Source organism: Labrus mixtus, chromosome 6 (genome assembly GCF_963584025.1).
Source record: "Labrus mixtus chromosome 6, fLabMix1.1, whole genome shotgun sequence".
NCBI classification, from domain to species: Eukaryota; Metazoa; Chordata; class Actinopteri; order Labriformes; family Labridae; genus Labrus; species Labrus mixtus.
Window position 1 is genome coordinate 24,797,693 of NC_083617.1, and position 25,948 is coordinate 24,823,640.

Sequence of the window (25,948 nt, forward strand, 5' to 3'; positions counted from 1 at the left end):
ACTCGTTTCTCCTCCGCCTTGTAACAATAAAAGCAGCCGACGCCGGCGCTGCCTTCGTGTTTGTCAAACAAATTACCTTCAGCTCGGTGCTAACGCAGCAACAGCGATCTGCGTGTTACAAAAGCCTGAGCATAATAAGGCAGAAGAGGAATTGTGTGTCTTTGTAATTGAGTTGAAGCTGCCGAGTGTGATTAATGTGTTTCAGCTCGACGGAGGAACATCTCTGCAGGTAACACTAAACACACCGTCAGCACACGCTCGCATTGTGTCTGCAGCGAGCAGAAGAGCTAACGAAGAAAGAGCGACAGGCGGATACTTCAGACGGACACTCAATAACCCATGATGCTTTGAGGCGGCAGGATCACAAGGCAGAGCAGATTGCAGCTGGCGTGGAGGAACATACTGCGGGGCGACGCACCGATACACAACAAGAGGAGGTTTGACTGAGGGTAGAGAACCCGAGCGTGGCGTGGATGTGTGTGTGTTTGAGTTGTGGGTGCTGAATCACTCTGACTGAAGTGTTACACATGCTCACTGTCATCCTAACTCAAATCACACTCAGTAAACACGGTTTGTTTGTTTGTTTGGAGGAGAGTCTAAACTTACTTTGCTGCGGGCTGCAGAGCGATGGTTTTCTAACGACTGAATCTGTGAAGGAACTCTGACAAACATGCAGCACTGAACGCTCCGAACTCTCTCCACAGCAACCGGCTCATGCTTTATCAAATACACGTGTTCCTGTATCTGTCCGATCTTTCCACTGAAGATGATCAAACATTAGTGAGGCTGTACCAAGCGGAGACCTCCGGTGTTGAAAAATGAAGCCAATACGGAAGTGCAAAGGTTATGCATTTCATCAAGAATCGGCTTGAGGCTTGCTGCAGAAGCACCGGAAGCCATTTAGCCACAGCCTATAGTCGTCATGGAAACAGTTGAATACACATACGCGTGCTAACGGTTAGCTAACAACGGGCTGTAGGCGCTAGCAGAGTCAACCTGAACCTCGGCAGTCGACAATCAAGGCAATCATGCTTCAACATGGAACCTAGTGTGAGAGCGCCCTCAGAGACCTTTGGTAGCCCGGGGCTGCTGTGGGAGCTGGTGCGGGTAAAGCTGTACGCACATGACCGCAGCCCGCTGGCGAAGTTACACAGTGCTGATAACAGGCGACCGGGGCACTCTGTGGACCTGAGAGAGACGCCGTTCTCCCTGTTAGAAGTTATTGTTCCATTACATCGACTTTGAAACGAGTGTTTTAAGTTGGTGGTGTTACAGATTGTTGCTTCAATGAAAAGCGATTGATTTGTCATTCAGTAGTTTTGTTCCAATGTCAGGAAGTGGACATCGCCATCCTTAGAGTGATGCTGCCATCATGTTTTAACACGAGCAGATTCAAACTTAATGAAGCGGTCCTTTTGTTAGCAGTGCAGGTAGACTTAAGAAAAACCAACACGATGAAAATCATTTAAACTGTTTGACTTTGAAGAAAAGGAATTGATTGATGCCGAGGTACACCTATTGTCGTGGTCGCTCAATCAGCTGCCTTTGTTTAAAACATAAAAATCCTCTGACAATGGAAACACATCTCTCTACAGAGGGAGAACGGGTCCTGCAGAAACTCGAGAGACAAAGAGCAGGAAGCGTTCTCCGGGGTCCACTTAACCACCTCGCTGCTCTCCATCACTCAGACACTCTTCAGGAGAGGAGAGCTGTCACACGTTCCATCATGTTCTCCACAGAAGAGCCCTGAACGAGCCTCACACATGAATAAATCAAACACGTCCCGGCCTTCACTATCGACTCTCCATCGTGACAAAGTGGCATTAGTGTTTTAACACAGAGTGACGCGTTCTGATGAACGTTCTGCATCTGACGAGTTTCTAAACGCTGAGAGAGTTCTCTGTAAACAGGTTTGTTAGTTTGATGAATGTAAAGGAAATCAGGGATTATATTTAGTTTGCATGTTGCCTTGACAACATCAAGACAGATTTCAACATAAATGGAGAGAACTCGGAGCCTCTTGGACGGCAGAGAAGCGGCCGACATAGCGCTCGACAGAAAGCAGAGAGACATTCCCCATTAGACGGATTTACACATTGGAGTAAACTACATGTTTTAAAAATGATTCAATCTCCGTTAATTTAATGATCGATGCGTTATAAATCGTTTAGGATAATATCTTAATTGACAGCACATGGTCGAGTAGGAAGGACTTGCACGTGCACATTGAGAACATGTGCAGTGTTCAAGCATCACAACAAGCTAAGTTAGCGTGCTCACTCGCATGGAGGTGGTCTGCTTTTCGAGATGCAAATCGCAAATCTGCAGACTGTCGGAAAGCGGGTGCAGAAATATAACGTGTTTCATCATCTGCAAATTAACCACGGCACAGAATATGAAGAATATGAAAAGCTCTGGGAGTGACGACCACGACCGAGCCGCTCAGGTACCAGCAAAACAAAAACACTCTCAGGAGATTTTGGCAGAGTCATCCAGCAAGAATGGCAACTGACGGCGAGAAATAACGGAACGCCGTCACCACTTTCATTTTGCCAATTCAAACGGTCGTGAGAGATGTTTTCATCCCGTTATATCTTTTGTTGGTCTTTGTGTAATGTTTAACAAAGTAAATCCTGTCGGCCATTTTGAAATGTTTTTTTTCAGACCTGCACAGTTTGATCTCATTACCTGCTCTGCTGATTTCATAGTTTTTTAATTATACTTACTTAAAAGACTCAGTTTTAACTTCATGAATAAGACTCATAGAATACTATAAATAAGAGCGAGCTACAATACAAGACTTTTTTTTAAGGGATGCCAAATATCAGCATTTATCGTTATCCGAAAAAATCCTCCAAATATCGAGATTCTTTTTTTTTTGAATATTTCACAGCCCTAAAGCGAATGTGTCCCATAACAGCCATGTGACCTGCCTGCTGCAGCACGTAGCGCCTGCATGCTAACATAGCGCCATTAAATAAGCGTTTCTGGAACACTTGTGTAAATGAAGAGGAGCTCACACTGACCTTAGAGTTGGATGTCCTCGCTCCGGGGGGCCATTTACTCCTTCTTCATCTCTTCAATTATTTATTTGTATATTTAGTCTCACTCCACATCTCTCAGGGACAAAATTATACTCTCAGCAGGGAACCAGATCCCCGCCTATGATGGGTTTTGGTATTCATCAGAGCTGGTGCCAGTGGCAATTAGGGGCATAATGGCTCCCAGGCCAAACCCCTCCCCCCACCAGACCATGACATACTCGAGGTGGAGAAGCTCAACAAGAGGGAGCGGGGTCCTTCAGGTAAATGGATTTAGAAACTCTCAAGCTGAGCTATGAATTTAGAGCTCATGGTCAAGCCTGCACAGTAAAGCCCTATTTCATTTCTTTATGTTCATGATATTTGAATTCATATCAAATTGTTTTTCTTCTCAAAGTCACACATGCCCTGAGGAAAGTTTGTGTGCATGCGACTCTAACTGAAACACAAATCTTTTCACGGATTTCAAACCTCAACAAAAGTCCTTTTCATGAGCAGCTGCACGTCTGTCTCGTCATAATCTGACACTAGCTTCATTAGCATGCGCAAAAAAAAAGAAAAAAGAAAACGCCTCCGAAACCAAAAGGGTGGCCATCTTGACTTTGAAGTAGACTATAATTTCTAATCCCCTCCAGCTAAAGAAATGCTAATGTGCTGTTTGTGAACTATCAGTTTCCAGCCCCTTATTACCAAATAGGATGACAGCGTAATGAGACCCCCGCTCGGTGTCACAAACACACATTGCTGCCATATTGTGTGTGCACCCACTTGAGCGTTTGAGACGACAACCATTCATTAACTCGCTGCCTCTTCCCACTTTGTGACGTTTTTCTCACCTGATTCTGGTTCCTTTGTTCAGCTCCAACATTTTTTAGTCACTGGTTTCCTGCAGGCTGTGTTACTCTGAGTGAGGGGGCAACATGTTTAGGATGCTGAGGTGAACTTGAACGTGTTTCTGCTGGCTGTCAAGGGGGGGGGGGGGGGGGGGGGGGGATTAAGGCTTTGATTGGCTGTTCAGCAAGTCAAGGTGATCAGGTCTGTTTTGAGGTAACAAAAACTAAGCAGGGGACTGATTCTCATTCTCTCAGGTGAAAGAAAGTGATGCATAATCCAATATGTGGGAAAAATAAGCCTGTTTTCACTCAGACAATATTAAATAATGCACCTTTCCTTCAATGAACAAACAGTCCATGCATTTCCAAATACACCATAAAATCCTCCTGAATGTTCTGCAGCGATGAAAGGGTGCCCCCTAGTGCCAGCAGAGGGTACGCTCCAGACAAGACAATGGGTCTGATGCTCGACTACCGGCTTTAATGATGTAGTTAACAGTGCTTTTTAGAGAGATGGTTGGACGCCTTCATGTTGCAGCAGGACTCCCCGTCCACCCCCCTTACAGTCTCTGATCTCTCAAGTCCTGCAGATCCGTCACCCCCCCTCCCCCCTCCCTCTGTCCTCCTGTCTCAAAGCCTCAGAGAGGGAATTGACCTTTTTTAAAACCTAGCTGTGACTGATGGACGAGAGAGAGAGAGAGAGAGAGACAGGAGCTCTGCAGGTGGTGCCGTCAAAATCCATTTATCTCTCTGCCAGACCCGCAGACCAAACCGACCCGACCCCCCCTCCTTTTAAAAAAAGTAAACCACTTCTTCAAGCAGACCTGCTCCCCGTTTCAGAGTGTGTGCGCGCTGATACATCGTGTCTGCTCTGAGCGGCTCGGAGGTAATTGGCTACTTCACACAATCTAAAGCTCATTTCCTCCTCGCGCTATTCTCCTGCTGGTCCCTCATTTGATGCCTCGTCCCCCGCAGACAGACGATCACTTCTCCTTCATTTGGGAGAAAAGTCGTCGTCCATTGATGTCTCGCAGCGTGGAGCCACATCAAGAGACCACTCGTGTTTCAAAGAGCGCTCATCACTCACTTTCAGTTTCATATTTAAAAGGTGTTTTCAAAGGGAAAGAGCGGTGCCTTTCTACTATAATTACCACCTTGTGGGGGTCTGCCCCCGCCAACCAATCAGGATGCAGTTTACATCCATTAGTGTTTCCCACAGAATGACTGTAAAAACTGCGGCCAAGATGGAGGACTTATTGTTGTATTGAAATGGCTAATTTCTAACAAAACAAAAGCTTCAGGAGGCCCAAATTCATCAACAGAGGCAGCGACTCCATCAGTAACAGGATCACTTCATACCACAGAACAGATCTGTCTCCGTTTATCTGCAGGTTGTCAGAAGACCCTTCAAACAGGTGCACGAAGAAGGGGTTAATCTCCACTATTCAATCATGGATAGCACTGATCTAAAGGTGTGTTCAGACCATCTCAGTCACCCTGAAACCTTAAGCACAGGCTCCTTCAGGTGTTCAGACTGAACGAGAGGTGAATTCCCAAATCTATTCCGTATTGTACTTGAAGGTTTTAAGGAGTCAAGAAGTCAAGATGCACTTCACTGTTAACCTTAGAAAGTCTTTGTTCAGTAAAGAGGTTGATTTTCAGTGTCCCTCAGCAGCTCAGTTCCTCCTCTGACTCTTTGTGTGTAAACTCGGTTCATGCCTCTCGTTTCTGACTCACCGTGCACGGCCTCTCTCTGCTCCAGCTCCTGCCTCAGCTGCTGCCTCTGCTCCTTCATCCTGCTCAGCTCCTGGCTGCTCCCGGCGCTCAGGCTGTGCAGACGCTTGGCCAGCGCCTCCAGCCGGTCCCGCTCCAGGTACACCGCCTTCATCTCCGCCTTCAGCTCCTTGGCACTGCTGAAGTCATTACCTGCACAGATGCACCGCAGGAGCACATTAAGCTCATACGCCGCCCTTTTAATGAGCGCCTCGGCCATTAATAGCATCATTAAGTGAGGCTAATGGTGGGCGATTCAACTCAATGAGGTAAATGAAAGACGTGGACAGGGCGTGGTGGGTGAGCGTTTACCTGAGATGGACGCCAGCTTTGCTTCATGCAGCGTTAAAAGCTGAGTTTCAGTCTCGCTGACTTTCCTCCTCAGGCTGCTGCCCAACCTCTGACTCATGACCACCTGGGGAAAAAAGGAGAGAAAAAGGCGAATGAGAGAGGGGGGGGAGGAGGAGGAGGAGGAGGGGGGTAACTTACAAAACCTCTGCAGACACGTGGGTCCCACAGGACGCATGGCTCATTTCCAATTCATTTTCTTTCTGACACTCATTCCTACAAGACCTTACAGATTCATTTCCGTCCTCCTGCGCTCGCCCTGCTTTGAATCCACATCCGAGCATCAACGTCGACGTGTCACCTCGTCTCTAACCTTTAGAGAGACAGGGAGGGCGCCGTCCTTCCCGTGGACAGACAGGGAAATGTGAAATCTCCATAAAAGATGCCATTAGAATGTCAGAGCGGGAGAAGGCCCTGAATGTCACGGTCCTGACGGGGACGCAGCACCTCGGCTCTGCGGCGAGGAGCTGATGGCTTTCGATACAGCCCGCCTGCCCCCTCTCTGCCCTTTAATCCGCTCTCCTTTCTGTGCTTTTCACTTTGAGCTACACACACACATACAATCCCCACGATGCGCTTCCTTCTTTTGAGGAACTATTTTCATCGCTCAAAGGGACGTGCAGCTGCATTTTCTGACGCATTTTCTTTCTCGGATCTGACACAGTTTTGTGCAACACTTTGAATAGGGCTGTCGAGAACGTCTCCGGGGAGTTTTCCATCCAAAGAAATATAGAATTTTTTTATTTTTTTTCAAACAGGCTTGCATAATTTTATTTCACGCATTACATCAACTGGAAACTGCTCTGAAGTGCCTCTCAAGCTGTAGAAATTCTCACATCGGTGGTTTAATTTCCAAACATCAGGCTATTTGTCAATTTTTAAAAAGTGGAGAGAGAAAGTGAGAGTTATTTTCATGCATGCAATCATTTTGTCACAGCAGGTGTGCAATTCTCTACACAGTGGATATCTCACTTAGGAACAAAACTTTTTGGATGTAACAATGGACCATCTTGTTATTCTGGCAAAGTGTCTTTTTTGCAAAAAGCTGGAAAGCCCGGTGTATATATATATTCCTTTGAGGTGCAGCATTTGATAACAGGTTTCTAAAGGACACGGTCACAGTAAAGAGGTCTTCTCTGAGCCCTATGCCCCCTGCTGAGCCTCCCCCCCCCCTCTCTCCTTAAGCCAACACTTCTTACAGATTTCTCCTGCTACCGGCATTTTCCAGCTGCAGAGATCCATGAGATCAGAGAGAGAGAAAAGAAAGCCCATGAGAGGTAAGACAGATCTCCAGAGACACTGCACACATAAAGGAACGCCTGAAAAGCCGTCCTCACACAGAAACCAGCAGCAAATTCACCTGCGCTCTGTTACTTTAACATATATTTACAAAGTACACCTAAAGCCAGCGGTTAAAGCTTCCAAAAAAAATGTACTTCCTCAAAATAATTGCGGAAGTACAAAATAGCTGCAGTTCCTCCAGTGTCCACTAGAGTCTGTCTCCTACAGTGAGTCAGTCCCCATAGAGCTCCATGTTAAAATGTCCAACTTTACAGCAGAAATAAACATGTTTACAGTCTGGTATAAAAACAGTTTGGGTCTCTAGATCTCATTTCTCTCTTCATCTGTACAGGTTGAATGCTTATATAACTCACCTGTTTACATTATATTAAGGCTTAAAGTGATGTAGAATTAGGGGGCGTGGCCTCTTTGAGTGACAGGTCGGAGCTGCTAGCTGTCTGCTAGGTGTCCCCTCAGTTAATTCAGTCCCTGACCTTTAACCTCTGGGCTGTGTTTGTGCTGTTGGATCCTCCTTATCTGAAACTTTGCCCCCGGTTAGTTTGGGCATCAAGCATTGCAGCACTATATGAGAGTTTTAAAATTTGGATCAGCAGAATAGGTCGACTTTAAGATGAACAACAGCTTACTTTAGCAGTTGCTTCCTTGATGGACAGATTCAGCGCCTGCTCCTGTTCCTGGAGTCTGCAAACAGAAAATAATAAAAGGTTACCGTGCAGAACTAAAACCTCTTCAAGCCAATCATCAATCATTGTCTGATGGTGAGAAAGGTGGTTTTAAGGCCCCCCCACACTGCCGTTTTGGACGCCCCTTGGTTTGCCAGATATGAGAGCAGTTATCAGGTCAAACCAACAGGTGTTGCAGTGATGGAAGCGGGTAAGAGAAGTGGTTCAGATAGAAGTGATTGTACTCGACCTAAAAAGCCTCTGCATGTTTCTAATAAGCTCCATGAGCAGAAACGTGCTCAAACTAGGATCAATATTGGAGATGCTTTTGAAAAATGGAGAGAGGTTAGAACACAGAAAGGTTTACAGACCGATGCAGAGCTGGATAAACACTGAAGCTTCAGCTGTGTGAGCATCGACTCTAGAGAGGAGGGGGCGGTGGGAGAAAGCGCTCTACAATGTTTAGAATTTAGACTGCAGTACCCATTTTAAACACTAGGGGTCAGAGTTACATATTGCTCCTTTAAATCTGTCTTTTCGTAATCTTGACTTGATCCTTTCCAGCAACTTCAGTGTTACAAAAAGCTTCTTTTTTGTTTCTCAAGTTAAATTGAGCAGATAAATATTTCTTTGTCCGAGGGTAAATTCAACATGAGCTCATGTTTTTTATTTCACAAATGTGTGTAAAGAGGACAAACTGTTAAGGTCAAATTATTTGGTTACTAAAATCAATTATAAGATTGAGAAAAGGAGCGTGAAATCGATCATGCTAAACACAGTCACCTTCAGAGAGTGTCAATCTTCTAATACTGCAAAACGCTGCAATTTCCATGTAATCAGATCAGATCAGTGAAAGTCAGAGTACGACCCTGACGTTTTTATTTAGCGATGCAGCGTTTCGGGGAAGCCTGGATTTCTTTAAGCCCGTATGAAAAAGGAAATAACCTGTGACATGAGAGAGAAATGTCCCGTGTTATTTGGGAAACGAGCTGCAGCACAATCACTGTGATGACCCAAAACATGGCACCTGGAGATGAGCCACTGAATATCCAATCTGAGGTCGCAATTTCAATCAGCAGCCAGAATAAATGCGTTCCAGTCGGGGTGAGAACGTGTCAGATATCAAATTATCGTCGTGATGGTGGGTCACGCCACCGAGGAGGCGATAAGTACAATTTACATCTCTTCTCGTCAACGAGCGGCAACACAGAGAGGCTTTCCCTGAGCCCTCCTGTGAGCTATTAACTTCAGAGGATACGAGGCAAAGAGATCATTTGCATCCGAGAGAAACGGTTAAAATTCAGAGCAGGTGAGCGAGGAGGATGGAGGGCACGGGGGAGGAGACGCAATAAAAATATATTTTTATCTGTGACTGAGTGCGTTCTCTCTGAGGCCCCAAAGAAACGCCATCAAGTCTGACAAATAACTGTGTTGTGTTGCATTGATCCACCAGGTGCTTTAGTCCTTAAATGACGGATAATAAATGCTTTTAAACTTAATACAAAAGAGGCTTCTGTCATCAGAAACACCAAAAAAATGACTGGAGGAGGAAATTATTTCCTTCAGTTTTCAGACTCTCCTGATAGCTGTTCTTTCTGTCTCTTAGACGATCCTGCTGTCAGATGTTTTAAAGAAGCTGCTTTTGTTCTTCAGGACTGACGCAGGTTGAGGGATTTTTTTATTATTTTTTTTTTTTAAATGGATATTCTCTGTAACATGCCTCTCCATATGAGCTCATAATGATGAAAATAATGGTGACGTGACACAAGGGGAACGAACAGGGAATCATGATCTGCTCGCAGCTCTTTAGCAGCCCCATGTGGTGACTGGCGGTACTGCAGGAGAGATCTGTCCTCTGCGGGGTCAGAGGGGGACAAATCTGACACGAGACTTTGCAACTTCTGCAAACCTACTTTCTTTTATGTTCAGGGACTTGTGCTTCATAGTCAGACCAAACAGCGAGTGTTCAAACCAAATGCAAAAGATCAGCGAGAATAAAAGCAAATAAAATAATTCAAATAGAAACAAAGGAGTGCAGTATGTGATTACTTTAGCATGCACAACAATAATGCTCAGAAGTCCTGAACATCCTTTAAACATTTTTGCAGATTTCTAAATTCCTGCTGGAAGAGGAGGCTTTATAAAAACGTTTGCAGGTGTGACTCTGACCTGATGACGGAGGGAGGAGGAGAGACGGAGATCTGTGTACGGCTCACGGAGGAGACGAGCTCCTGCAGGGTGCAGCTCATGTCTCGGAGCTGCTCCACGCTGCAGCTCCTCAGCACCGAGCCCTCCAGCTCCTCGGCCTCCGCCCGCTGCTCCTCCTGCTGGATCTGCTGCTCCAGCTGCACACGGCGATCCTTCAGCTCCGCCAGCCGCTGCTGCAGCTCCAGCATCTCCTCCTGCACAGGTTAGGAGCTTCGTTAGAGAGACAGCTTTTATTTTCAGTAGTGACTTCTGATTCTTTGGTTATCCTTTCATTCTTTATGCCTCTTTTTGACTCCCCAAATAAACTCTGCAACGTTTTTAAAAGAGGTAGGAGTTGCAAAGTGTAATTAAAATGTTATTTACTCGGCATTTCCTTTAACTAGTTTTGTAGTACTTGAAATTGGTCTTGGTCTCCAGACCACTTTTTGAAGGTCTTGGTCTCGGAATCTAAAGCATTTTGATTCGGTCTTGTCTCGGTCTCAGACTGGGTGGACTCCGGCTTTTAAATCAAGACCACCACTGATCGGCTATTGTTCCACGTCATTACTGTGATTAGAAGGAAAACACCTCTTAAAAGAACAAATTAATTCAATTCCTTTTTAGTTTGATTGGTTACGACCACAACCTTCCCGGTATTAAAGTCTAAGTGAGGGACACGCCCCCTAAACACAAGATGAGGATTTTTCAGATATATTTATGGTCTCGGTCTCACCCTGCCTTGGTCTTCGTCTTGTCTTGGTCTCAGCTCCTGTGGTCTTGACTACAGCAGTAGCTTTAACAAACTGTCACTTTTTTATTTTATTGACATTATAATGTGTTCTCCAGAGTATTCTGGACTTTAAAGAACTCGTCATGTTCCTGTATGGACCTGAACTTGTATATTTATTTTCTCGTCTTCTGACTTCTCAAAGCACTTTTACCCCGCAGGTCACACCTACACATTCACACCCTGATGGTAGAGGCTGCTGAGTAAAGAGACCAACAGAAGTAACTCATTCATACTCATTCATACACCGCGATGAAGCAGGGGGAGCAACTTGGGGTTAAGTGTCTTGCTGAAGGACACATCGGAAATGTGGCTGCAGGAGCTGGGGATCGAACCCCTGACCTTTTGGTTGAGAGACGACCGACTCTACCACTGAGCCACAGCCGCCCGTAAGTGAGTTGTAAAAAATGTTCTCTTTTTGGTTTCAAACAGCAAAAATGAAAACAAATAAAATGTTTTGGGATCAAAAGGAGACAAACATGTGAGACATGAAGCCGTAAACATGACGACTGTGAGCTTTTAATACGACGTTATTAAAATCAGCTGGCTTTACCTCCAGCTGCCGTTTCTCTTGAATCAGACGACCTCTTCGATGCAGTGGACCCCGCAGAGAGTCCCTCAGATCGGCCCCTGGCTCAGGATCCGTCCCGTCCCTGAAGACGAGTCACACAAACAAAAACAGAGAGTCTCAGAGAAAGTCTCAGCAGGGTGTCTGCACACTTTTCAAGATCTAATGTAAGACTTTTTACGACCTTTTCAAGACCCAAAGAAAGAAAGAAGTGAACTATTTTTACAGCGCTGGCATTGGTGCTTTTATAATTTCATGTCCGATTAAACAGCTTCGATTTCCTTTTGTTTCAATTTAAAAGCTTTTCCGCAAATCTCAAAAGTGGCCTCATAATCATTATTTCCCCCTGTGGACTATTTTCTGTATTTCTCTAACTGAAGATGGAAACAGACGTTAAAGGCAGGGTTGGTAATTTTCCAAAACTAGCATGATTTTGAAAGTAGCATTCCCTCAGTGCTCAGTCTGCACCCCTCTCCTCTGTGCTCCCTCAAAAGCCACGCCCCCTCACTTACATGCACGAGCACCGTTGCTCCAGAAGTGAACCTCAGTTCATCTCTTACATTGTGTAGAAGCTACGTCGTCTCATGTTTCATTCAGCGGTAAGTAAACTCTCAGTATAAACTCTGTCATCGGTGACGCGCTTTGAGACGGATTTTCTTTGTTCCTTTTTTAGAGAACATGAGTTATCAATTTCTGTTAGGACCTAAAGACAATTTAAACCAGAAACTTAAAAAGTGGATCTGGAGGAAATGACCAACCCTGCCTTTAAGTATAAAAAGGGCTCTGAGATGAAGGCGTGTCAGTTAAACACAAGAAGTCACAACATTACCATGTCAGTGAGAGCTTTTAGTTATATTTGTTGAGGATAACCCCGCCTGATTTCCTTCCTGACACTAATAATAGAAGACAGAGAGTGAAGCTCCCATCGTCTCTTCATGTTCACCTTTCATGTTGTCAGTGTGTGAAACCTTTAGAGGAGCTTTGCATGGTCAGCAGCTCATAAAACTCTCAATATTGAAAAAGAAATGTTGCAGGTTTTGGCAAATAAATGAAGCAATGAGAAAACATGATTACTTTATTTTATGTGCTGATTTGGACCACAGCAGAGTGTGTGTTGTGTCTATATTGAGTGATAGAACATTGTTTGCCTGAGTTGTGTGTCTGACCTGCAGTGGCTGCAGTCTGTCCTCTGGAGGGCGCTGTGCACCACCTGTGTGAGGCGCTGCAGGAACAGAGCCACGCTGGGCTGAGTGGAGGGGAGACCGAGCTTCAGAGCTCCTCTCTCTCTGCACAGCTCCTCCAGCTTCTTCCTGAAACGCTCAGCTGAGGAGACACACACACACACACACACACACACACACACACACACACACACACACACACACACACACACACACACACACACACACACACACACACACACACACACACACACACACACACACACACACACACACACACACACACACACACACACACACAAACAGTTAACCACATGCTGCATCATGTGGCATGAAGCTCAGGTACTTTTTGTTTCCTCTCAGTTTTCTGGTTGCTCATGTCGTATCATTAATGTAGCTTCAGTCAGTCTGTGGTTTAGTCGTTTGTTTAAAGGTCTTTAATCTGGCTCTCCTCATCATCACATAATCAACATGCAGTTGACCGTGTGAGTTGGTGAGTCAGTTAGAAACAGTTTTCCTTTCTGAGTCTTTGCTAAAGTTATGCATCCATCATCCAACTTTTCCCACTCAGGGTCACGGGGGCTGGAGCCAATTCCAGCTGTCATTGGGCGAGAGGCGGGGTTACACCCTGGACTGGTCGCCAGCCAATCACAGGGCTGACATATAGAGACAGACAACCAGACACACTCACATTCACACCTACTGACAATTTAGAGTCACCAGTTAACATAACGAGCATGTCTTTGGACTGCAGGAGGAAGCTGGAGTACCTGGATGGAACCCACACATGCACGAGGAGAACATGCAGACTCCACACAGAGAGACTCCTGTCAGACGGGGATTCAAACCAGGAACCTCCTCACTGTGAGGCAACAGCACTAACCACTGTACCACTGCGCAACTGAAAGAACGTCCTGAGTGACATTATTAACTCTGTGCTACAGAGAAACACACAACTGTAATAATAAAGCCGGATTTAAACGTCTGTGTTCAATCCATGCTGTAGCATACGCTGTTAGTTAGCATAGCTAGCATAGCCCTGTATCTGTGGAGAAGCTTACACATGGAGCCTGACAGACACTTTCTTAAAAATGTAACTACACGTTGAAAGACTCGACCATAAGCCCTGTGATTGGACCACTGCGTAGCATTGTATTTCCTGCATTTACAACATTTCCAGTTTCACCTCCATTTTCTAAATTCAGCAGAAAGAAGAACCTTACAAGTCAGAAAACTCCCCTGCTGCTCGATATTTATCAGCTCACACTCCAATATAATACTCTCGGTTTCAGGCGCCGTATTTTCAAACATGCAGAGAATGTGGCGGAATAGAAAATGGAGGAAGAAGGAACTTTTATCAATTGGCTCCTACAAGTGGGAATCATCAAAACATCGAGCTCTTCATCAAAGAGAAGATCTGACTGACTGGAAAACAACTTAATGTAAAGCTGTTCAGTCGGCCGGGTTATAGACGAGGCGAGAAAGAGTTTAAGACGTCAAACAGGAAACAGACCTACTGACCCAAATATTCACCCCTCTTAAATAAGTTCAAGGCCTGCAGGACGGCGACAGCAGATGTCAGAGTTTATTTCTGTCACAAGGTCCAAGAATGGGGTCAGAGTCTGTCCTTTTCAGAAAATAAACTTTCCTCAGGCGAGCTAGGAAACAAATCGAGGTCAAACAGGATCTGACATGACCGCGGCTTCTTCTGGAGACAGAAATCAAATCAGTCAGGATGTAATTAGACGGGTTTGAGGTTCGTTCTCGTGCAGGATTCAAAGAAAACATCAAAAGCTGAACGTGGAAGAAGCTCTAGGAGCCAACGGTTTTTTTTTTTTAAGTAAATAAATGTGGGATTGGTTTTTGCATCTCCTCTGTCTTTCACTTTCAGAAGTTTCACAGTGTTCACATTTTGTAGGACGACGTTTTTAAACGATACAATCTCTGACTCTGTCTTACTTTGACAAACGATAGTAGAAGCAGATTTAATAGAACAACATCTATTTCAAAAGACGGCCGCATAGGAGAGGACTCATCCATCAAAAATTGCAGACAGACTCCTGCACAGTCTAAATTGTGTAAATATGGCACAGAAACATTGCCAATATTTGGGCATTTAAAACATTGTGCAGGAGATTGCCTGCAATTTTTGATAACTTCAAATAATAAAGTTCCTAATATCAGGTGCCGAGGACTTTTGCTTATGCTGCCATGGCGTCAAAACAGGTATGACTTCGTTTGATTATTACTAGAATCATATCAGAGTTTAACATTCTGGTATCATGACAAACCTGGTGTGACTGAGCTGACATGAAGTCATCAGAAAAAAATAAGCATTACACACTCTTAGTCCGCCCTTCAGCTCATCATACAGAGAAAATGAAGTACGTTTAGCGTTTACTCAAGTGTCAGACAGATCACCAAAAACAAGAACTTTCTAACGTATGATTTAAGAATGTGCAGCTAAAGGTCCTTAAACCCACCAGACAGATTGATCTAAAATGTATGTCAGAGCCTATAAACAAATACAACAGGTAAGGCTGATGTGTGTCCTGCTGCCCTCACAAGCTTCATCGTTCATATCAGCTTGATCAACAACTGATTCAGTTTGCAACAAATTCAATTACAGCGACTTGGGTACTTCCCCTTCATCCCTCTTCTTACAAACAAATGTCAAAGCGAGCAGAAAGCTCCCGCAGTGAGTCAGTCCCCATAGAGCTCCATGTTAAAATGTCCATCTTTACAGCTGCAGTTCCTCCAGTGTCCACTAGAGTCTGTCTCCTGCAGTGAGTCAGTCCCATAGAGCCCCATGTGAAAATGTCCAACTACACAGCATGTTACAGCATGTTGAGCTCCTGCAACGTCTTCAATGTTTACTGTTTTCTTTCTTTCATACTGAATTTAAAAAATGTTCTGGAGGAGCAGCAAAATAAAAATCTCCATCAGATGTGTTAAACTTTGACAATAGAGGCAGAAAAAGTGACTTTAAGCACTTCTGTCTGTAATCCACATGTTGCTGAATCTCATAAAAAAAACTCTAAAATGACAGAAATATTAAAGCAGCAGCTTTGAGCTCACCTGCATCATAGTCGTCATCCAAAATGGCTTTCTGCTGGAGTCTCTGCAGCTTCAACATCATGGACTCGATCTGAAAAAGACACCACAGAAGAAGACGGAGTAGATTACCAAACAGTCCAGAGGGCAATGATCTTTAAACAGATGACACAGGCTGAACAAAAAAAAAAAGTGTGAGAGGGTGCGTTGACCGTCGTTTCAAAAGTGAGACTAAGTCAGCAGGTTCAGGACTGAGTGTGGAGTTTCTCAGACTCTTAATATCAGGGACAACTAGCAGTCCCTTTAAATGTTTTTATGTGTTTTACTATCTCTGCATCAGATATTTATAGAAGATACATTAAGAAAAGCGTTCTCTGACATTGAGGCCTCCTTAAAAAATGGGAGCAAAGGTCAATCAGTGAGATGTGTAGAGAGTGAAATGATAAAGTGACCTTACTATATGATCAGACATTAAGGAAACATGTTATGTTGAAGTGCTGGCTTCTCTGACAACAATGCAGCAGCCAGTATGTCCTCCTTCTAACTTTAGATTCTGGTCCTGAATGCTCTGGATTTGTTTGGACCAGAGAAGGTAGGCGGTTTTAAGACACCCCACACACGGCCGTTTTGGACGCCCCTCGGTTTGCCAGATATGAGAGCAGTTATCAGGTCAAACCAACAGGTGTTGCAGCGATGGAAGCGGGCAAGAGAAGTGGTTCAGATAGAAGTGATTGTACCCGACCTAAAAAGCCTCTGCATGTTTCTAATAAGCTCCACGAGCAGAAACGTGCTCAAACTAGGATCAATATTGGAGATGCTTTTGAAAAATGGAGAGAGGTTAGAACACAGAAAGGTTTACAGACCGATGCAGAGCTGGATAAACACTGAAGCTTCAGTGTCCACCACATGGCAACCTGTGTGAGCATCCACTCTAGATAGGGGGGGGCGGGGGAGAGAGCTCTCAAGGTTTTGAATTTGGACTGCAGTACCCATTTTAAACACTAGGGGTCAGAGTTACATACTGCTCCTTTAAAGGAAAAGTTTGAATTGTTTTGAAGGGGGCTATTTGAGGTACTTATCAGTTGTTGGTGCATCTGAGAGTACATTTTACTCCATGCTAGTCCGTAGCAGTTCATACTGAGCTCCTGATTATCAGAACTACCCTATTAAATTTAATAAAAGCCATCAGGATCCAATCATTCTCACCTTAGTGTGCGTCCGGTTGTTCTGCAGACAGTCCTGCAGCACGCCCTCGTACTTCTTCACCAGGTTGTCCATGCCATGGTCGCAGACGGGCGTGGCACTCTCATAGCCAGAGGTGACGGAGGAGGCGGAGGCTGTGTCTGAGTCCACGGAGAGCGAGGAGGTGATGTCTATGTCCACAGAGTGAGAGTCATAGTCAGGGAGGTCAGACGTCACCTCCCTGTTTACCCACAGACTCTCCCCCCAAAACCTCCCGCCTGACGACAGCTCGCCCCGCTCGGAGGACGCCTCTGATTGGACAGAACTGGTCTGCCTCGAGACGTCGTGCTCAGTGGTTAAGGCTGCTGGTTTAGTTTGAGGTGAACTCTGTGCTTTAGTGGAATGACTTAGTGCTTCTGGTTCCTGTGACGGGGTTGAAGTTGAGTTTAGAGACTCTCGGATGAAACTAAAACTGGAGTTAAAGGAGTCCTGTGTGGAGGACTGTGGAGGTGCTGGACTCCGGCTTAACCTGAGTTCATCCTGGCCTGATGTACCGTTAATTTCCCTGCATGCTTTGGGAGACAGAGGACAAGTCCCAGAGCAGAGAAAACTCTTACTCCTCCGGGTGCTACATGAAGGTTTGTCAGTCTGTGAGGACACTTTGACAGCAGGTGTGATGTCAGTGTGATGTCCAGATTTTCTAATGCCTGTTGTGTTCCCTTCCTCCTCCTCCTCCTCCTCCTCCTCCTCCTCCTGCTCCTGAGACATGCTCTGCAGTCTGGACGGCTCTCCTCTCATGTACCCCGGTCGTCGGTGGAACCTCTTACGGCCGGAGCTGCCAGCTGTCCCTGGCGCCCGGCCACCTGTCGATGCAGAGATTAACCATTAATCTGGACAACCCGCTCATGAGGAAAACAAACAGTACAGTGAGCTAATACAAACAGCAGGATTAACAGCGTTAATCATGGAGTACGGCAGGAAGAAATGTGACGCTAAATGTGCCAATTATGCAGGAATGTAAAACAACCTATTGCTAAAACTGATCTAACCAAACCCTAAAGACTCCCACCCCCCCCACCCCCTCTCTCTCTCCTCAACGCTAACATCACTGACTGAATGAAAAACAACTTTGGCAGCTGGGCGACATTTCCCAGAGATTTACTCCAGCTGTTGGGAAATACCAAAACCAAACAGTCACTTTGAGTCAAGACAGGCCTCTCATTGGAGGAGCGAACATGGACTACACTTCCTGAAGTTAAACTTTGTTTATCTTTAAATACACTCAAAAGAAGTAATAATCTTCTGAAACAAAGCCTCTCCAGATGCAGAGACGGCCGTGCAGAAACCGACCTGACTGTATCTCAGACATGTCAAAGTAAAGAAAGCAAATATTTAAGCAAAAATATGATGAATTTAGAGGGTTAAAATTAGATTGTTTTTGGGCGCCCTGATCATGATAAATACAGAAAACATTACAAACACATAAAATGAATCAATAACACAGATATTTTTTGCGACCTAGGTCAAAGGACGGGCGTCAAACACAATATTGACCTGTTACTCTAACACCCTTTAAAGTTGATGAGGCTAATTTGTTAGCAAACAGCTGCCTTCACATCCAGCAGATATGTCAAAGGTCGTGTTTGTGACAAGCTTCAAATTCAAGATGTTAATAATTTGGACAATGAAGAAGCACTGCAGGGAAACATGGCCGACCTCAGCAATAATAAAAAATTATGATCACATTCATTTGTCTAAAAGAAGAGCACAATGACGAAGAGAAGTCTGTGGTGGAAGTCGAACACCTGCTGCAGCTTCACATGATTAAAACATAAAGAGAGAGAGAGAGAGAGAGAGAGAGAGGCTGAATGTTTGAATCAACAGCGTCTTTGTGTCCAGCTGCATGGCCCTCTCTCTCTCTCTCTTTCACTTCTGCCTCTCAAATTTATCTACCACACACACACACACACACACACACACACACACACACACACACACACACACACACACACACACACACACACACACACACACACACACACACACACACACACACACACACAGACTTTTGTAGGAGACACAGTGGGGGCATTCATGCTAAAGTCATAGTAAAACCCCATTACACTTTGTTACACTTTGTGAAAGAAGCCTAAAAACAAAACTCCCTCAGTAGGAATCAAACACATCTGGACACAACGAGGACTTCATGTTGTGTTACTAGAAACTTATCAGCCTTTATAATCTGCAGTTCTTCCCCCAGTGACCAAACACTTGAAACTGCATGTCTGTACGTCATGACAGGAATGCAGGACACGAAACAAACCATGACCACCATAAAGGAACCGCAGCGCTCTGCTCAACCTGCCGTGACCTCCAGTGATGTCACTGCTGAACCATCCGGTGTGACCGCAGAGGAAGAAACATGAAGACACTTAAGGGAGGGTTAAGATCCAGCGGAAATGTCCAGAGCTGAAAAATGAAGCCAAAAGCTGCAGTTCCTCCAGTGTCCACTAGAGTCTGTCTCCTGCAGTGAGTCAGTCCCCATAGAGCTCCATGTTAAAATGTCCAACTTTACAGCTGCAGTTCCTCCAGTGTCCACTAGAGTCTGTCTCCTGCAGTGAGTCAGTCCTCATAGAGCTCCATGTTAAAATAAACATGTTTACAGTCTGGTACAAAAACAGTTTGGGTCTCTAGAGCTCATTTCTCTCTTTAACTGTACGAGCTGAATGTTTATACAACTCTCCTGTTTACATTATATTAAGGCTTAAAGGGATGTAGAATTAGGGGGCGTGGCCTCTTTGAGTGACAGGTGGTAGCTGCTAGCTGTCTGCTAGGTGTCACCTCAGCTGGTTCAGTCCCTGACCTTTAACCTCTGGGTCGTGTTTGTGCTGTTGGAGCCTTTTGGAGATTTGTTCATGTAAATATCAGACTAATAATCTGTCTCTCTCTGTGAGCTTTATTGGACTAACAGACCATCCAACAAGTCTGAGCTCCACTTTTACACTAGGACAAAAATGTAACATCATCTTATTTACATGTTAGCAACAATTAGCAGCTAACTGAGTCTGTGAGAACCATAACTGTCTCTGAGCTCGTTCAGTGTTTGTCACACTCTGATTTATTTGTGGTGGCCCGTGCGTGGGAGTCAGGATTGTTGTTTTCTTTTCTGCAGAGAAGATCACGATGTGAAGTGATGAGGAGGCAGGAATTTGGAGTATGAGGAAATATCGCCAACAAGCATTTAGTCCACTACGTCCACAAGTTCTCTGAGCTGTTTAAGTTTGATAAATATGCAACTCCAATCAGCTACCATCACTAAAAGAGTCGCTTTCTGCAGGAACATGACGGTTACCCAGAGGACGACATGCAGCAAAGGACTGAGGTCGATGAGGGGCTGTAGCCTCTGTATGTGGTGCTCCCAACATAACCACAACGCTATTCGGCACCCCAAAATAATTATTTTCTTAAAATTAATAAATGACACTCCACCCTTGTGTCCAAATATGGTCACGTCTGGCCCCAGAAAACCAACATGGCCAAACTCGAGGCTTCAACAGGCAGTCAATAAACTGAAGGGTGACATCACACCGTCTTTGTCCATTATTTATAAAGTCTATGGAAGAGACGCCACTTAAGGGCGAGTCAGGGACTTAGGGGACAGGTTTTCAGTGAGATTAACATGGGGGGGGGGTCTTTGTATGAGCCATCCGTCCACCGGGACCACCACACTGAAGCTCCGGTTACACACCGCTCCATTAGCATTTCTTTGCAGACGTGGTTACTGTTCCGTAACCAGTTTAAGAAACCCAACACTCTCTGAAGGTATACAAAATACAGTAGCACACCGTTCACCATCTGCTGCGGTCACAATTCAACACATAACCCTCTCAAAGAGAAGAGAGGAGCACTTGATGGTCAGGAGTGTTACTGTATCCTCGATTCCTCGCCGTCGCCATGCTTCGATTTCAGGGAAAGGGGAAGGAAATACCTCAGGTCCCATTGTGAAAGTGTGTGTGTGTGTGTGTGTGTGTTGGGGGCATCTACATCATAGCTGAAGCCCCTCAGAGGAAGGTCGTTTGTTGTTTCCTGCAAAGTTTTGCCCTGAAATAGTTTGACAGGAATTCAGGAAGAAACAGCAAAAAAAAGAATCCAAGATGGCAGCGCACACAGATTCCCTCCAATAAAACTTTATTATTTATGTGCACATAGCTACGGATACATAAGGGGCTGACATTAAATTAAAGACAATTGACCCGACCATCGTAACCACTGGACCAGGAAGAGTACTTCTGATTTTAAAAAATAACAGTCAAAACTTCAGTAAACCATCTATCCATCATCTTTACCGCTTTTCCCGTTCGGGTTGCTGGAGCCGATCCCAACTGTCATTGGGCGAGAGGCGGGGTACACCCTGGACTGTTCACCAGCCAATCACAGGGCTGACATATAGAGACAGACAACCAGACACACTCACATTCACACCTACGGGCAATTTAGAGTCACCAGTTAACATAACGAGCATGTCTTTGGACTGTGGGAGGAAGCTGGAGTACCTGGAGAGAACCCACACATGAGGAGAACATGCAGACTCCACACAGAGAGGCTCCTGTCAGACGGGGATTCTAACCAGGAACCTCCTCACAGAGAGACTCCTGACAGACGGGGATTCAAACCAGGAACCTCCTCGCTGTGAGGCCACAGCACTAACCACTGCACCACCGTGCAGCCTACTCTTAAACCATCAAATAATTTTATTTTTTTTAAAGTTCCTAGACACCTGATATTGGGTCATTTCCTGTTTCTCATCGAGAGAATTGCAGGTAAACTCCTGCGGCATCGTGCAATCTAGGAAGTGTCAGCTCCTCTCTTTCATTTGTGTTTGAAGAGATTTAAACTTTTTATTTTATTATTATGAGACTGAAGTGGAGTTTAGGTACTTTTTGTTACTGTTGAACATTTAAAATTGAGACTATAATTTAAAAACATGTGGTTACATCTTTAAACAGATTTTGTAATGCTGCTGTGCTGTTGAGAATGAAACCAAACATTATATTTTTTCATTGATGAGAATTAAGTGCGGATCCTAAAACGAGGATTTACTTTAAATGACTCCTCTGCAGCTTTCTCCGGTTGACTTGTTGCTCATTTCTGCACAAGCAAAGTTTGAGAAAACGAAGCGTCTCAGCCAGACGAGCTCCATTATTTACCTTTGCAGATTAAAGAGGCCCTTCTCGGAGCCCTCAGCTGAAACAAAGCAGCTCATTGGCCGCTGACAGCGCTTCAGCCAGAGACAAGTGGAATGCAGAGGATCTCATAAAAACACAAATGTTTGAGGAACAAGCTCGGCACCCTCACACACACACACACACACACACACACACACTCGAGCAGATCTGCATGTCAGCAGCCTCCTGAGAAGCAGATGTGACGCTTGTGACTGGCAGAAAAGCAGAAGTGAAAGTCAGCGATGGGTCTGACAAAGTGGTGACAAAGTGTGACCTAGAAGGGAGTTTAAATGGAAAAAACAATATTCAACAGCTGACAGAAAGTTACGTTTAATTAACGAGAATCAGGAGTTCAATCTCTGCTCTGCTCCGTGAGACATTTAGAAGAAAACAGCTGCTCACTTCCTGTCTGTTCACATGAGGATCATAAACTTTCTGCATGACGTCGATTCAGTGAAACGAGGAGAAAAATCTGACAGAGACCGACTGTAAAATAAATACACCACAGAAACATAAAATACTGTTAGAGTGCTTTCACACTCGCAAAAAAATCCAGAAAAACTCCTGAAACACTCCTGATATTCTCAGGCTGAGCGTCATGTGTGAACACAAACATCTGAATGTTTCTCTCTTCACCCGGAGTTTCTCCTCCAGCCTCCTCGTATTTATTCTGCAGAAAGTCAGAGTGATCTGATGTGAGAACGCAGCAGGATATAATCAGGAGAATTCACCTGGAGCGAGTGGGAGGGGGTGGTGACGTTTATTCCCTGTGATCGTTGCACGACCATAGACTGTCTGCACGCCACCTCTACCATCTCCGTGCTCTAATGAACCTGCTGCATTACGGCCTGTGTCCACAGACAGCGTTTTTAGATATGCCCGTTTTCAATACAAAACAAATGTAGTTCAGTGTCCTGAGCACTAAAACACCCTCAGTGCTCTCTGAAAATAGTTCAACTTTTAGAACAGTACAACGAATGTCAGTGTCACTTCTCCACCACCGACCAATAAAAATCAAGCAGGGGCGGGACTTCTTATATTTCCAGGTGTAATTTCTTTGCTCCGGCCGGCTACACACAGGATGATTTAATGCTGCATTCAGGGTCCCAGTTCCCAACCTGGAAAGTCGTTTTCTCGACTTCAGTGTGTTCACATGCTTCCAGTTCAGAGAGTCGGAATGATGTAACAACAACAACAACAACAAACAACATGGACGCTTCAAAGAAAAAAATATATTTAAGCAAAAAGTTGATGTGAATACATGAATTAACCAAAGTTTATTGCCACAAACAGAATAATTACTTGCCCGCTATGTTGATGATGAATATGACGAAAAGTCGGCAAGTTGGGCGCCTGATTCTATCCCGAGTTTGATAACTGCAGTTAATGGATCAACGCAATGAATGTGTGTATCGGTATCTTTCTATCTCTAAAGATCGAAGACAGAACTTAAAAAGATATCGGCCAAAATATCGATATCAAATATTTTCTCTTCCCAATATCGGCCCCAAAAATATCATATAGATCCGGCCCTATTTATAATCTTGTGTTTGTTTCTTTCCATTTCCAGTCTCTGTTTTGGTGTAACTGTTTGTGTCTGTGCTGTTCAACCCTGAAAGCTCTTTGTCCTGCATGACTGACTGAATGAAAAATGATAAATAAAGAGACTCCGCACACACTGACCTCACAGCAGACCAGTAACAGGTTGACCTCCAGGTTTAGTTTAGACTCTGTGTGCCCTCTCATATAAAGACAAGTTACATCTGTAGTGATCCTTCCTTTATTTCACATCCTTTCTGATCAGTGTGGAGATCCTGAAAATGACTCTACCAGCCTGTTGCGGAGAGAAACTGTTCGACCATTGAGCGAAACATCAGCTGAGAGTTGAACGTTTCTGCTTGTTCTTACCTTCCATGACTTCTCGGAGGTGCAGCAGAGAGTTACTGCGACATTCAAACCCCATCAGTCCTGCAAACATCTTCCCATCGATCAAACACGAGCCGTATTTATCCAGAAATCAGAGCTTTTAGATCTGCTCGGAATCACATCGACCATGTTTCAGATCCAGGCTGCAGTGGTGGAGCTGAGCTCATTTCCGTTGTGGAAAAATCAACCCAGACTGTTTTTTCTCTCCTCGCGATTTGTTCTACACGTGAAACCGGCTTTTCACACGAGCTCCTGAGACCACGATCAACATTTTCTGACCAAAGTTTTGACGCTTAAACTCCAGATTGTCACCTATCTCCTCTGAGGAACACAAGCGGGTCCAGCTGCGTCTGCACGAGCCGACTGCAGGAGAGGAGGGATGGTCCTCCTCATGTCATGATTGTTGAGAGAGAGTAACAAATCAAAGGCGATTATCTGAAGAAATGGTAGAAGTATAATGTTAGAGAAGAATCTGTGTGGTGTCGATTGGTCGATGAGTTGTCCGTTACTCGCTGCGTCGTGCGTCGTGCGTCGCGTTGGAGCAGCGCGGGGAGCTCCTTCCTACGTGTGCAGGAATTTGACTCCAGACTCTTCAGACCGCCTCACGAGCACAGAGAGGAGGACTGAGAGCGGCACAGGACACACACACACACACACACACACACACACACAGAGAAACGTTAAAGCTCCTGTGAGGACTTTTTTGGTGATTTTGACTTAAATGAATGCTGATTTCACTCTACGACCTACAAAAGCGAACAAGACCATCATCATGCTTGCGGGTTTCCACCAAGCAGTCCGGTTCACTTCGGTTTGATACAGTACGCAGTTATTGGTGTTTCCACTGAGCAGAAGTTGGGATATTCTAAAATGTTTAAAAGTAACTCTGAGAGAGAAATTTAAATACTTTTCTTTTTTTACTTTTTTTACTAAACAAATTCTACATTTCATTTAGCAGACGCTTTTATCCGAAGTAGTCTGATCAGACACACAGGTACTGACAGGAAGTGACTAGAGGCAGGGCATCATCAACATCATCCTGAAGGTTGTAGGTGTTCATAAAGAGCTGGGTCTTTAGCTTTTTCTTAAAGGTGCAGAGGGACTTTGAATGGAGTTTGTTAGTTCGTTCCACCACCGGGGGGCGACAGAGGGGAAGAGTCTAGTCAGCGTCTTAGGACCCTGTTGTGAAGGTTTGGATGAGACACCTTTCATTGGCAGAGCGTAGTGGGAGGCAGGGAGTGTAGATTCAAATGAATAAAGTCTTATCTGGTCCTATGTTCTGTGATTAAATGTTTGATTTCCTAAATTTAAAACATAAACATATCTTCTGAATCTCCCTGCACTGCTGACACGTCATATTGTCACAGTATCTTTAGCGAGGAAAACGTTGTTCTAATTATTGTTTGTTTTGTAAAATGTGCACATTTTGAGTCTCTCCTCACACATCCTGCATGGTTTAAATACCAAAGAGCTCCTTTGTTGCTGCTCTGAGGGGATGAATGAGAGAGCGAGAGAGAGGGGGAGAGAGAGAGAGAGCTCACATATAAATAGAGAGGGGAGAGAGAGAGAGAGAGATGTCTTTTCATCCTTCCTCACAAACATCCAAACGCTCCTTTCATTCAGCTCAGCAGACGAGACACCGTGAAGCTTCTTACTCCATCAGACACTCACTGTGGAGAGACAGAGAGAGAGAAAGAGATCAGAGAGTGCGAGACAGAAAGAGAGAGAGTGGGGGAAGAGAGAGATCACAGAGAGTGCGAGAAAGAGAGAGAGTGCGAGAAAGAGAGAGCGATAGAGAGGGGGAGAGGGGGGAGAGAGAGAGATCACAGAGAGAGAGAGAGAGACAGAGAAAGAGATAGAGCTGTGAGGCAGGGGGGGA

The 25,948-nt window shown here is 44.8% G+C and overlaps 1 protein-coding gene across 2 annotated transcripts in view; it reads right to left on the reverse strand.

Moving 5' to 3' along the window:
- Window positions 1-24,652, reverse strand: part of disc1 (DISC1 scaffold protein) — a 54,289-nt gene extending 29,637 nt beyond the window's left edge. Inside the window, exons 1-9 of one of the 2 annotated variants that reach the window (XR_009673314.1) lie at window positions 24,052-24,652; window positions 16,943-17,781; window positions 15,761-15,830; window positions 12,668-12,824; window positions 11,487-11,586; window positions 10,129-10,361; window positions 7,924-7,978; window positions 5,960-6,062; window positions 5,612-5,800 (exon numbers count right to left, since the gene is read on the reverse strand). Coding sequence is in view for 1 of the 2 variants with exons in the window: in XM_061040662.1 (XP_060896645.1) it covers window positions 5,612-5,800; window positions 5,960-6,062; window positions 7,924-7,978; window positions 10,129-10,361; window positions 11,487-11,586; window positions 12,668-12,824; window positions 15,761-15,830; window positions 16,943-17,781; window positions 24,052-24,121 (1,816 nt within the window). In the remaining variant the exon portion in view is untranslated. The remainder of the gene's footprint in view (window positions 1-5,611; window positions 5,801-5,959; window positions 6,063-7,923; window positions 7,979-10,128; window positions 10,362-11,486; window positions 11,587-12,667; window positions 12,825-15,760; window positions 15,831-16,942; window positions 17,782-24,051) is intronic. The other variant, XM_061040662.1, reaches the window with a different exon arrangement.
- Window positions 24,653-25,948: the final 1,296 nt, after the last annotated feature.